Below are 13,125 nucleotides of genomic sequence, written 5' to 3'. Positions count from 1 at the left end.
AAAACCTCCCACAGCTACAGATGGAGACCCAAGGAAAGGGAGCTGGTGCCTGGCAGACTGGGGAGTTTCCTGCCTGCCCTTTCAGCATAGGAAAGCTGATGCCAAGAGTGCTCTGCCAAGAGGAAACAAAGGAGTTGGTACCATCTGAAAAAGGAGACTGCTGCTTTTTATTAAACAGTGAAGTGGGCCCAGACACTCACGTATGGGAGGAAAAGCAATGTGAGGAGCAGGCCCAGACCCAGCAGTTGTGGGGTGCATGGCCCAGGCTGCTGTTGAGCTGTCTCCATGTGGAAAAGGACACCCTTTTGGGGAAGAGGGCACAGCAAACCCCCAGAGCAGAGAACTACCCAGCAGGATGCAGAGAGCTGGGCAGCACCTTGGAGCTGAGCACAGGCACAGAGAAGTGACGCAGAGGGGAAAGCAGGGACACTAGCGGGCTAGTTGCAGTTCTTGGGCAGGCGATAGACACCTCCAGAGTAGATGAGTTGCTGGTCCCGGACTTTTTTCTGGAGAAAACCCTGCAGCTCTTGTATATCGATTTCTGTAACCACTGGGCCTGTCATCACAAACATCTTCAGCATGCTGTGAATCCTCTCCAAGGACAGGCTCTCCAGGTTTGTCAGCATAGCCTGGATGTATGTCCAGAACAGCTGCAGAGGGGGACACACAAGCAACAGTAAACCATACTGACACCTATACCATGAAGAAAAAGGGTGCTCTAGCATCCTGTATCCCAAAAGCAGAGCAAGGCTGTGGCTGGCAGTAAGTTCTGCTCTCAGCCATAAGCATGTAGTCTTTAAACAGGAAATACCCAAGAACAGCACCAGGTGTTGGGAAACACAGCTAGAAAGCAGGATTTGACATGCAGTACGTGCATGACCCTCAGTGGATAAACACCAGTATGACACCTCCATGTTGCACAGTAGCACAACACACACACACAACATGACACATGGGTAGAAAAAGCACTGGAAGTATCCAGGAACCACAACACAGGGAAGGCAAAAGTCCAGCTGTAAGTGCTAGGTAAGCCTTTTTGGCAGTGTAGAGTGCCAAAAAGCACTGCTTGGGTGAATCCAAATAAGTTATGACTATTTTCAAACATGAAATCATGTCTCAGACTTTTTTTTTTAAAACTGAAAAAACACATTTAAGAGATGTCCAAATGGTTGCCTGGCTCAGCAGCCGGGCACTTTTCTGGAGGAAAGGCTGCAATCCAGCACCTGCACCAGTGAGCATTAATCAAGAGATACCCATTTCAAAAAACTCTCATGCTGGACTTAGCCACTTGCAGTGGAAAACGCAAATCCAAAATGCAAATTGAATCCATCATCTTAATCAGATTCCCCAAAACCAACAGCATGGGATGTCTGCACCATCCTGCTGGCTTCACAAGCAGCAGAGACACACAGATGGGTACCTGCAGCTCTTCCTCTTTCTGGTCAGCCTGTGACGCCATGGCGGAGTCTCCCTCCTCATCGCTGTCTATCAGAACGACCTTCTCCACCTGGTCCTTCTGCTCCTCCTCAATCACAGTGAAGGTGCCTTGGGGCTCTTCACGCAGGACACCCTGCTGCAGCCACAGCGTCATCTTACGCTTCAGTGATGTCACCGGCACCTTGAGCACTTCACTTAGCTCTGTCAGTGTCCACATACCTGCGGAGACCATGGATATCGGAGAAGAGAACAGGATACCTGCCCACCTCCCAGCATGCCAGGACTTAGTAAGAGGATGGGGAAGGCTGGGGAGCAAGCCGGGAGCAAGCCAGGAGCAAGCAGCTGCGTGCAGTGACTGCCTGAAAGCAGACCAGGTGCTGAGCTGTGGCCCTGCTGGGTGCTGTCTCCTACGAGAGCTGGAGACCTGGCTGAATCCTGTGGTAGATCCAAGCCCACGAACCAGGTCTTGGTCCTGCTGCCAGAGCTCTCAGAGCCTTCAGCCACCTGAGTAACACAGCCTTCCCACCCACCCACGGGAAGCACACAGACATGGGTGGTAACACTGAGTCTCTGTCACAGCACTCACTCTTGGTCTGGAAGTGCAGGATGATGGCGGCATGCACAGGAGAGACGGACAGGGAGAGGGTGCGATCTGCCAGCTCCACGTCCAAGCTCACCAGGCCCAGGTGGTACTTCCAGTTCAGGGTCCTCATGGCCTGGAAAAGGGAGAAGCAGCCACTCACAGCAGATCTTCTAATGGGAATCACTAAGCACTGCGTTATTGCAAATGCCCCTCTACCACCAGGGCCAGCTGCGCTCCATACCCCTCTGCCAGACATGAAAGCTGCTCCCCTCCTCATGAGTCAACCAGCACTGCCACCACCCAGCCATCCCCTACTCCTTCATGGGAAACATCCTCCTCAGCACAAGTTGTTGTTCAGCCCTTGCCCAAGACCAACACCTAAAAAGTCACTCAGCTCTCTGGTAGGGTAAGCACAGGTTGAGGAAGACCAGCTGAACCACTCAGGACAAACTTCTACCGGAAAATAAATACTCATCTGGGGCAGGATTTCCTCAGAAGAGAAGCAATTTCTTCTGATACTGATGTGAAAAGAACACTGCTTGCTTTGAAGGCTGAGGATGCTCAAGGAGGCTGCTTCCTCCTTGCATCTCCTCCTGCATCCTCCCCTAACTAATTTTTTGCAGGCACAGAAATCAGGTGGCACCCACATCTGGTACGTAGCTACAGCAGAAGAGACAGGATCTAGAAGTATGAGCTTCCCAGCCTCATGGCATGCATCACCTGGTGTATAATAACAAGTTCAAGAAAGGATATAGAAAACCAAGCCTGAAGTGGAGTCAGAGCACAAGTGGACAGGCAAAGGGGAACATTTGCATGAGACACCAAGTTGCATTCAGGTTGGCTGCAAGGAACCATCTGTGTGTGCACACAGACACTACACTGGCATGACAGCTAGATCTGACTCATCCATGCTCCAGATGTGTGCTCTGCACTATACCAGGTAAGAAGCTGCAAGATGAGAAAGCCGAGACCACTGTTCTGGATGTCACCTAGATCTCTCCTTGACTTCCAGACAGGTGCTCCTGCTTCCAACTTGTTCTGTATGTGCAGAGCAAGATGCAACTCAGCCTTCTCTATTTGACTAATTGCCATGATCAAGTGCCTGGAGAACAGAAGAATACTGCATGGTTGGTTACAATTGCTCTGTATGCCTCTCCTCCACCCTTCCATGCTGTTTAAAAAGGCATGGATTCAGACTTTGTCTGAGCCACAGTCAAACTGACCAAAAATGCTTGCACCTAAACTGTCTTAACACAGAGTTCAGGTGTTATAGTAACTCGCAGAATTAACTCACAAGATTGGCAAAACTTAACAAATTTTGAAATAGTTGTTATGAAGAAATACATTACCTTGGAGACACTGCTAGGTGATCATGTAAACTTAAGATAAACAGAGTTAGAATATGTGCAGTATGTATAACCAAGAACATATTATTCATTAGGCACAGATAAAGGCAGGTTAGTCAATGCTGGATGAGAATCAAGTAAAAGACTCTGTCCTTGCCTTACCTTGCTTAATTTTAATACTAAAATCAACACCCACTTGTGCATAATGAGTATGTAAATGTGAGACCACCTCAGTATAATGAGCCGGACAAGAGCATGACGTGCTCAAAAGATCTTTTCATTGTATAAGTTTGTGTAGCCTATCACAATTTTTGTTATATGTGTTTCCTTGTAACAAAATTGTATAAAAACCTCAACCTTTCTTTCTAAAGGTGTGCAGGTATTTGGAGACCTGGCACCCTATACTGCAGTATAACAATAAAGACAAGTATCTCAGCTTGATGTGTTGATTGGCTTACAGCACACTGGGTGAAAAAAACCAGCTTTTGAGACAACACAGGGACCCTCCAGAAGTGAACAAAACAATCCAGGAGAGGCCACAGACAGAAGAGGAAGCAACATTCACCTAACTCTAGACTAACAGTGAATCTTAAAATGACACCATGTTAAAAGAGCTTCTTTTCAAGAGGACAAACAGGGGAGGAGAGTGCCAGGGTCCTGAAGAGAGGCCCAACAGGGACAGGATGTCACTTACTACTTAGTTATAGAACTTAGGCCAACAAGCTTAGACCAGACTTAAGATGCCTAAAAACTTCCACCTCAGTATCCATTTAACTAACAAACAACGGCATATTTTAGAAAACTCTCTTCCTTAACTGCAATCACTATAATAACTCAGACACCCCATAAAGAGATAAACCCTTCTTTTGGCAATAGCTAAGCTAGCGCAGCTTCTAACCCCAATTCAAAGCTGAAGGACTTTAGGATTCCACCGTAACAGCATGGGTGTACTAGCACCTAAAATTTAAGGGAAGTTAAAAACCATGCTATGTAACAAAGTCTGAACAGCACACAGCTTTTTTGAGGAGCATTAAGGTTGCCTCACCTTTAATTTCTCATATTTCTTGGAATAGGCTTCCATGGCTTCCTTGACCTGCTCTGGAAGCTCTAGCTTCTCCTCTTTCAGCGGTGGCCAGAACTCACTTGACAGGATAACGGCAACAAGGCTGAATGGTGGCCTCTCCTCTTCTGGGAGCTTTTCTTCCTCATCACGAATGTTAGCGTTAATGCGTCGCGAGTCAGCCATATCCTGGAAAAGGCAGAGGAAGCTAAGGCAGCTCCTTCTCTTCCAAGTCAGTGCTAACCCTTAGTAAAGGAGATGATTAAACAAGGTGACTAGCATTGTCTCCAAATGATGATAGGGACATTGGAAAGAACATGATCATGTGTATCTACTAGAAAGTCTGCTGTGTACTCAGAAACATTTGTGGGGAAGTTGAGGAAGGGCTTACAGCTCAATGCTAGCCTACACCGCAGTCCCTCCAGACCTGTGTTTGTCGTAGTTTAACACCAGCCAGTAACTAAGCACCACGCAGCTGCTCGCTCTCCCCCCACCCCCCACCGTGGGATGCTGGACAAAATCGGGAAAAGAACTAAAACTTGTGGGTTGAGATAAGAATGGTTTAATAGAACAGAAAAGAAGAAACTAATAATGATAATGATAACACTAATAAAATGACAACAGTAATAATAAAAGAATTGGAATGTACAAGTGATGCACAGTGCAGTTGCTCACCACCTGCTGATTGATGCCCAGTTAATCCCCACGCAGCAATCCCCTGCCCCTACTCCCCCCAGTTTATATACTAGACATGATGTCCCATGGTATGGAATATCCCGTTGGCCACTTTGGGTCAGCTGCCCTGGCTGTGTCTCGTCCCAACTTCTTGTGTCCCTCCAGCTTTCTCGCTGGCTGAGCACTAGAAGCTGAAAAATCCTTGACGTTAGACTAAACACTACTTAGCAACAACTGAAAACATCAGTGTGTTATCAACATTCTTCTCATACTGAACTCAAAACATAGCACTGTACCAGCTACTAGGAAGACAATTAACTCTATCCCAGCTGAAACCAGGACAGTGTTCTTCCCACAGTGCTCGAAGTGAATTAAACTCCAGAGTCCCAACCCTAGAGGAGCTGGAAGAGCCCAGCTCTTCAACGCCAGAATACTGTACTGCAGGAAGGGCAGGAGCGACAACAGCACCAGAGCAACCATCTCCCAGAGCTGATAACCTGACTCACAGGGCTTAAAAAACAGAGATGATTTTGAATGCACTTCTGCCTGTCACAAATCAGCCCCCTCACTGGGATTTTGGGAACCCCACTTTCCTAAAAGACCCTTTTTGGGTCACTCCTCAAGTCTCTCCCCTTCCCCAATGAGCTCAAACAACCAGGACTTGAATTTAAAGAAAAAAAACCCAAAAGTTACTTTTAACATGACTTCACAATAGTGCATCTGAGCTTCACCAAACCGCAGCTTCAGCAGCTCCACATTGCGGATTTCCCTGATAAGAGAAACAATAGATCAGACACAGGTCCCTCAGACAGATGAGCCTGGCTCGGCCTCCACCCCTTGCAACACAGCCAAGAATGCAGTCCCTGGCACAAGGGTGATCTCCCTAGGAAGCCTCGCAAAGCACATTAGCTGAACAGGATGCCTCCTAGCATCTAAGTGAGGAACGGTCACTTTCTCTGTAGGCCAGCAGCTTTTCGAAGACTTTCCCATCCCTTTCACTTGGACGAACACGGCACCTAGCCATCCCCCTTAACAACACAGTGCAACCTCAGCATTTGGCAAGCCACTTGCCTGAGACTGCCTATCCCAGCCGTGGCTCGCACTAGCTGCATTTCACAGAAGGGAAAACCACTGCAACTGTTGAATCAAGAGACATAGTTGGGTTGCAACTGAGGTTTCCTGACAGTTCATCCCTTTTTCTTACTTTGACACTTTCTGCTGACCCTAAGCAGCCTGTGCAGGTTGTGAGGGCTGCCAGAACATGTGGGATGGAGCTAAGAGGGTGTCAGTGCCTCCAATTTCCTACCTGCTGCCCTACTAGTGCAAGCCAAGGGAAGGACTGAGCAGGAAGCAGCTGAGAAGATGTGAGTGCATGAAATTCTAGATGCAAACCCAAAGCTGCAGAGGAAATGGCCAAAGACATTCCTGGCTCCAGAAACAGCTGTTCATAGGACTGAGTCTGAAGCACACCTTTATCAGGTGATTTTACCATGGAAAGCCCTGGAGTTGGGCACTTGGACCTCACCTCTCAGCACTGTAGTTGAACTGATGTAGCAGCCGGTCAGCCAGAAGCGTGCGGTATTCATTGATAAACAGGTCCTTGCTGCCATAGATGCTCACCAGCAGGCTGATGATGTCTGAGGACCGACGCTTGGAACTTGATTTTCCTAGTGAAATCCAGCAGACAACAGCACAAGATTAACAGAAACCTGCCCCAGGCCAGCTCAGCTCTAGAGGACTAGCAGATGAGCTGCTCAAGACTACAGCCCACTGGGGAAAACAGCGGGCTGTCAGGACTTCTGGTCTTGGGATCTAACCTGGATCTGCATCAACCGGGTCAGGAACCCAGTCCCCTGGTTCTGAGATGTCATCGTCACTCTCCTGGCCGTTCTCCAGGGTCACCGGGTCAGCTTTCGAGAGCTCATTTGCAAGATCACCAGAGCCCTCAGCATCCCCTGTGAGACCAGCCACAATCTGCCGCACTGTGTCTTCCCGAGTCCTGCCAACAGGGAAGAGAAACAGAGCAAGTGAAAGGGAAGCAAGGGAAAGGGGATGTGTAAGACTGCCCTGCAAGCCTCTTACCTCAGATACTTCCTGATGGGTTCACAGGCAACCTCGAGGATAACCATGGAAGGGTCAAGCTCCCGTAAGGCCTTGATGGCCGAGATATACAGAGTGATGATATCAGATGTGTTGACTCCTACAGGAGAGGGGCAGAGGGAGTCAAGAGTCCCAGAGCACAGACTAATGGCTTGGACACAAGGAACTTGGATGCTCTAAGCCCCCTGTTCGATCCATGGAGTCAGAGGCGAAGGGCTTGCTGCCCTACTGCCCCAGCCAAAGGGAGAGATCGGATCCGTATGTCTGAGAAACCAGTTCCAACCATGAACACAGGCTCAGAGACTACTACAAACCAGATGAGCCCAGATTGTGCATTAGGAGCTCAGACCGCACACAGCAGAGAAGACTTTACCCATCTGGACCAAAGCTAAACTTCTAGCTCAGGTCCTCACCATACTGCAGAAATGAGGCAAGAAGGGGCTGAGATATAATCAGCTACTGCTGTCCATGCACACTCAAACACAGGGAGCACGCGATAGGCACAGCCTGGCTGCCTCTCACTCATCAAACATGAAATCAGATGACGGTTCCCAGTAGATCCCCACTCATGCCCACGCTCCTTACAGTGTTATGATATATGCGGGGATGTAAAACCCACCAGGATGCAGAAGTCGCATTTCCAGAGCACTTTTCAGGGAGCTGAGCAGCTGCTGCCTCTGATTAGTCCTTTCCAGGCAGAACTTAAGGTCCTCCACAGCAGGCTTCGACTCTGGGAAATCTACAAACTAAGCAGTGATTAGAAACAACGCCACGTTCTTGTGGGAAGGCAAGAGGAGACAGCGTGGCACATCAGGAGATCAAGACAGATCTACCATTCATCCAAACCAAGTCCAAGAGTGAATGCACACTTAATGGGTCCCACCTACCTCGAATAATGCTGAAGAGCTCTTCAATGCGCATGCTGGCATAGATGCGGTAGAAGAACCTTTGGACATGGCACCGCCAGCGCCTCAAGGTGCTGCTAGCTTCTGGAGAGGAGCGTGCCAAGGGACTATCTTGCAGAAAAACCCGGCTGAGCCAGCCAATCACTTTCTCAATCCACTGCGAAAGGGGGGGGGGGGGGTACAGAGATGGTGAATACCACAGTTGGATGCACAATCACATCCCACACTTACCCCATCACCAGGGCAGCTACCACAGCAAGCAGAAATGAGCAGCTAGCCAAGGACAGCATTACCTCCAGCTGCTCTCCAAATGCACCCTGGCCTGGGTTATAGCCAGGGAAAGCCTAGCTGAAAGAATGTGAACTTTAACTAAAGGTGAAGGATATGGACTATGCAGATGTGTATGAGAAGATAAAGGGTGACTGAGGACTGTGCATACGTGCTGGGCTCCAAAAAGGATAGGGTATATTAAAAAACTTGCAGACTATTCTATTTTTGCAGAATTCCATTCCATTCTATACTTGCAGAACTATTCCCTTTACAAGAATATGAGCAAATTGCCCATCACATCATCCTTGGCCCAAAATTTCTATGACTCCTGAAATCAATGAAGAGCAAGCAAGCCATCCCAAGGACTCACAGACATACTCTTACCAACCAAACTCAGGCACTTGAAACCAAGACCTCAACCACCAGCCTAGTCACTGAATAATAAAATAAAAACCTGAACAGAGAGCATCAGAGGGTAATTTTTTATATTTGAGATCTAGTTTTCTACAGAGAAATGTGTAATTGTCAAATTTCAAAGGTACTCAACTACAATATCCAGATATTAAAAAGAAATGCTTTTTTTAAATTTTATTTTTACTTTAAGGTGGCAAATGTGTAGCCCTTCCTGGGATAATATCTGAGTATTAATAGCTAGTAAATATGAATCTTTTTTGATAACTGGATTTGGACAGCCTGAAACAAAAATGCTAAGTTCAGATCTGGTTTGATTATGTTAATTTTTAATTATCTACTCAACTGAGGAGACACTGAAGGAATGCACGAGTTCTGCTAATTACAAAGCAGGACAAACCTGAGAACTACAGAACATCTGGGCAAAACTGTGGAAAAGCTAATAAAGAATTCTCCTAAAGAACAAAAGGAAAGGACTAACTGATGCAAAGCAACTCAATTTTAAGGAATACAATTATTATCAAACCAACCCATTTTTCCCCGTGGGTTTATCTTCTCTGAGTGCTCCTGCCATAGCCTGATTAGCAGCTGATGCTCCAGACTGCTGCTGATGTGTCTGAAAAGGGGGTTTGCTGTCAGCCCTTTGTACTTTCAGGAAGCTGTTTCTCAGACTTCTATTTTACCTCTAGCTCGCCAGGCTTGTGCTTTTTGTCTTTTTTTTGAAATAGCTTCCCAATTTGGATACCGCTTCTACTGTTGTTTTTTTTTTAAATCGTCTCTTCCTACTTCTGACATGCTCCGATATTCTGCAGCCAAACACGCTGGCCTTTCTGAAGCAGTGGGAGCAAGAGGACCTTCTGCCACGTCTGACAAACAGAATGCAGTTGCATTTTCTCTGGCGCCCTTAAAATGCCCTTAAACAATCTCCAGGTCATCCAGAAGCATTTCACACTAAGTCCAATAAAGTGCTGCACAGCAACTAAAGGGAAGTAAATATAAAATGACTGCTGATATTTGCAGACAAAAAAACCGGCCAGCACGGCAAACAGCAAGGCAACTAGGGCAACCATAGAGAGCAGTCTGGTTTGCATGGCAACCTCACTTCACGCATTGTTCTTCAACACAGGAAAAGGCAAGGTCATGCATCGAGGAACAAAGAGCGCAGGGCAAGCCTGCAGAGCCAGGACTGTACCCTGGAAAAGCCATAACCCGGAGAAGAATTTTATTTTAAGGTCACACTAGGTAAACAGCCCTACGCAAACTCGGTTTAAGGTAGCAGGAAAACAACGGGTAGGTGCAAGGAAGGACTTTAATTCTGTATGTTGCCCACTGGTGAGATCAATGCCAGAGCATCACCTCCCAGCTTCGCTTCCTATTTTAAAGGGATGCTGAAAAATTGTGAAGAAGAAAGAAAACAACCACACAAATTCAAATTATGACCCCACCTACACAGAGGGAGGGTTCTCTGCAGGCTAGGTGGCACTACATGTTCTTGTAGTTTGCAAAACAGAACCACAGAAATTCCCTCATTACTACGGACATCACCAGGTGAAATATAATGGTCCATTATGCACAGGTCAGAGCAAACCCTCCCCTCCAGTATTAAATCAAAATCACCTCTTCTGCTAGGGATGGTGGGAGTCATAGCTCTGGACCAGGTGTTTTTGTGGAATCCACTTTTAGCCTGAGCTACTAAAGCAGTAAAAGAGCAGCTGCGCATCTCCAAAGGAAGGGCCCTCACTGCCCGCACGCCTTCCTTACCTCCTGGAACTCATTCAGGAAGGAGTGCTCGTACTCCCCCCTGCACCTTTGCTCCATCCTCTCCTCTATCATCCTGTGCAAGATGGTCGTGACAGCATCGGCGCTCACTCTCTCCAGCAAATTCAGCCGGCGGCTACAGACACAGACAGCGACCCGATTCAGAGCATATGGAAGCAAAGGTACAAGCAAATAAAGAAAAATCTAACTACCTGAAGGCACCTTCCTCCCTGTAAGCTCCACAGATGCAGGCCTAGCTCTTAGTTTAAATGCTCTGATAGCCCGCACAGATGCACTACATATATAACACATGACACTACTGCTATCCCATTTTCCTTAGAAACATTATTTTCTAGCCATCAAAAGCTTTTTCATTTAGAAGAGTTCGCTTCCTTGTGGACAGAAGGCCTTAGAGCAAGAGGAAGATATTCTCATATCCACGGAGATGAACTTTCTGTCTAAAAACCTGCTCTAGTTCAACCACCACGTGGCAACCGGTTGCTGAAACCCTGTGTCAAGTTCTCTACCCGGCACCATGATACAGCCTGACCTCACACGTAACTCCTACTGTTTTCAGGTATCAAGCAAACCTGCTGGTGCTCCCCATCCAGACCATCTGCTTGTTCTGAGTGACAGCCACCACCCCGACACCTACGTACAGAATGTCATTGAGCTGCTGAAACTGCTCCATGGCTTTGGGGCACCAGCACTGCTCTCTCTTGGTGCTGCAGCCTGCGCACAGCGGGCTCTCTGCTCCACCCTCCTCCGTATCACTCTCCTGCTCGGTCTCACTCATGCTGCTCTCACACTCGTTCGATCCATCTTCTCCTTTCTTCCACTGCCGCATATATATCCTAAAAGTGCGGCTGTAGAACTGCTGGATCATTTCCTGGAAGGATTTGGTAGTGGAGAAGAAAAGGATAGCTTTGAACATGGTGTAGACCTTTTCTTGCAGCATCTGAGCACCTGTCCCCAGGAGCAAGCCAGCCTTGGTCCACCTCTCCAGAAGTTCCAGACTGTTAAGGTAGGGGTCCAGGCGGCACTTGAGAAGACAAAACGCGTCCAGAAGGAGCGAGGAGCACTGGGGCTCGTCAGCTGTGTTTTCATACTGGCCGATGCAGTTCCAGAACTCAGGAGCTATATTTGCCTGAAGGTCGGTCTGCAGCACCTCGATGAACCACTCCTCCACGATCGAGTGCAAGTCGTAACACCGCAGCACGTCCAGGGCCGCCCGCAGGTCGGCATCTTTCAGCGGCCCCACAGCATCGGACCTCGGTGCTGCCTGAAAAGCAGAGGGGATACCGACTTAAGCGCGCATAAAGACTTCTCTTGGAGGATCTGTGGCAGAACAGACCGCTCATCTCAAAGAGTGGGGACCAAACGCACGCGGACTCTGCTGTCAGACAGCACCAGGCGGATGCCGTTCCTCCATGGACCCCTGCTGGGGTCTCAGCCCGCTGCCTGCAGCCAAGTGCCCACCTCCCAGGCCTGACACCCAACGCCCTCCATCGCCGTCCCTGTCGGCGGCTGCTGCAGGACACATGCGCTGGCCGGAGTGCCGCGACCCATCCTCGGGTCCCCGAAAAGCCGGGCTCTGGGGCAAAACCTCCCGTGGCCGACCTCAGCTCCCTCGGGGAGCAGAGCCGCAGCGCGGACGGGGGAAGCAGCACCTCTCTTTGGCATGGCCGCTTTCCTGGCCGGCGCGACGGGGGAAGCGGGGTTCGGCTGGGCCCCCGCGGCCTTTCCCCGACAGCCCCCCGAACAAATACAAGCCGCCGCACCGCCAGATCCCCCTTCCCCTCTTCCCAAGCCGGCAGCTCCCACCTGCCCGGCGGCAGCACCGAAAACCGGACCCAGGAGCGGAGGAGACCGGCTGGGGCCACCTCAGCCACCCCTGGGGGGCGGCGGAGCGGCAGACCGGCGGGGTCGGGGCCTGCCCTGGGCCCCACAGGGCCCGGAGACCCGCGGGCGGCGGCGTGAGGCGAGCGGGGAGCGCCGCGTCCTCCCCCGGGCCCGGGCCCGGGCCCGGGCCCCTGCCCGCCCCCGCGGCGGGCCCAGCGTGGCCGCAGCCCCCCCCCTCCCCGCACCTCCCGGCCCGGCCGCCGCCGCTCACCAGCCCCAGGGCGGCGGGCGGCACCAGGGCGGTGCTGAGCGTGTGCCAGGCGGCCGAGAGCTCCGCGCCCGCCGGCGGCTCCATGCGGGCCGCGCCGCAGGAAGAGGCGGAGCGCGGCGGGACGTTGGGCAGGGCCGGGCCGGAGCGATGAGCGGGCCGGCGGCCGCGCTGCGGGGGTACAACGCGGAGCTGCGAGAGGGTGAGCGGCGCCGGGGCCGGGGCCGGGGCCGGGGCCGGAGCCGGAGCTGACGGGTCCGTGCCGCGCAGGGCTGGCGGAGCTGCGCGCCCGGCGGGAGGAGCTGAGCGGGCGGATCCGGGAGGAGGAGGCGGAGCGGAGCCGGCTACAGGGCCGCATCGGGGCGCTGACCGAGCGGCTGGCCCGCACCAGCGAGAGCCTGGCGCGGCACCTGGCCGCCCGCGGCGAGCTCGACAGGACCATCGCCGAGACCGAGGCGGCCTACGGCAAG

The 13,125-nt window shown here is 50.6% G+C and overlaps 1 protein-coding gene across 1 annotated transcript; it reads right to left on the bottom strand.

Moving 5' to 3' along the window:
- Nucleotides 1-145: 145 nt before the first annotated feature.
- ANAPC2 (anaphase promoting complex subunit 2) lies at nucleotides 146-13,123 on the bottom strand. The gene is given in 16 exon segments (XM_069771278.1): nucleotides 146-650; nucleotides 1,421-1,656; nucleotides 2,024-2,153; nucleotides 4,412-4,615; nucleotides 5,795-5,870; nucleotides 6,627-6,768; nucleotides 6,919-7,100; nucleotides 7,184-7,301; nucleotides 7,821-7,940; nucleotides 8,089-8,263; nucleotides 10,549-10,681; nucleotides 11,205-11,827; nucleotides 12,659-12,796; nucleotides 12,798-12,872; nucleotides 12,875-12,919; nucleotides 12,921-13,123. Coding segments are annotated over 16 exon segments (2,787 nt in total). The 5' UTR covers nucleotides 13,098-13,123; the 3' UTR covers nucleotides 146-437.
- Nucleotides 13,124-13,125: the final 2 nt, after the last annotated feature.

Source organism: Haliaeetus albicilla, chromosome 26 (assembly GCF_947461875.1).
Source record: "Haliaeetus albicilla chromosome 26, bHalAlb1.1, whole genome shotgun sequence".
Lineage (NCBI taxonomy): Eukaryota > Metazoa > Chordata > Aves > Accipitriformes > Accipitridae > Haliaeetus > Haliaeetus albicilla.
This window is presented reverse-complemented; position numbering and strand designations above follow the sequence as displayed.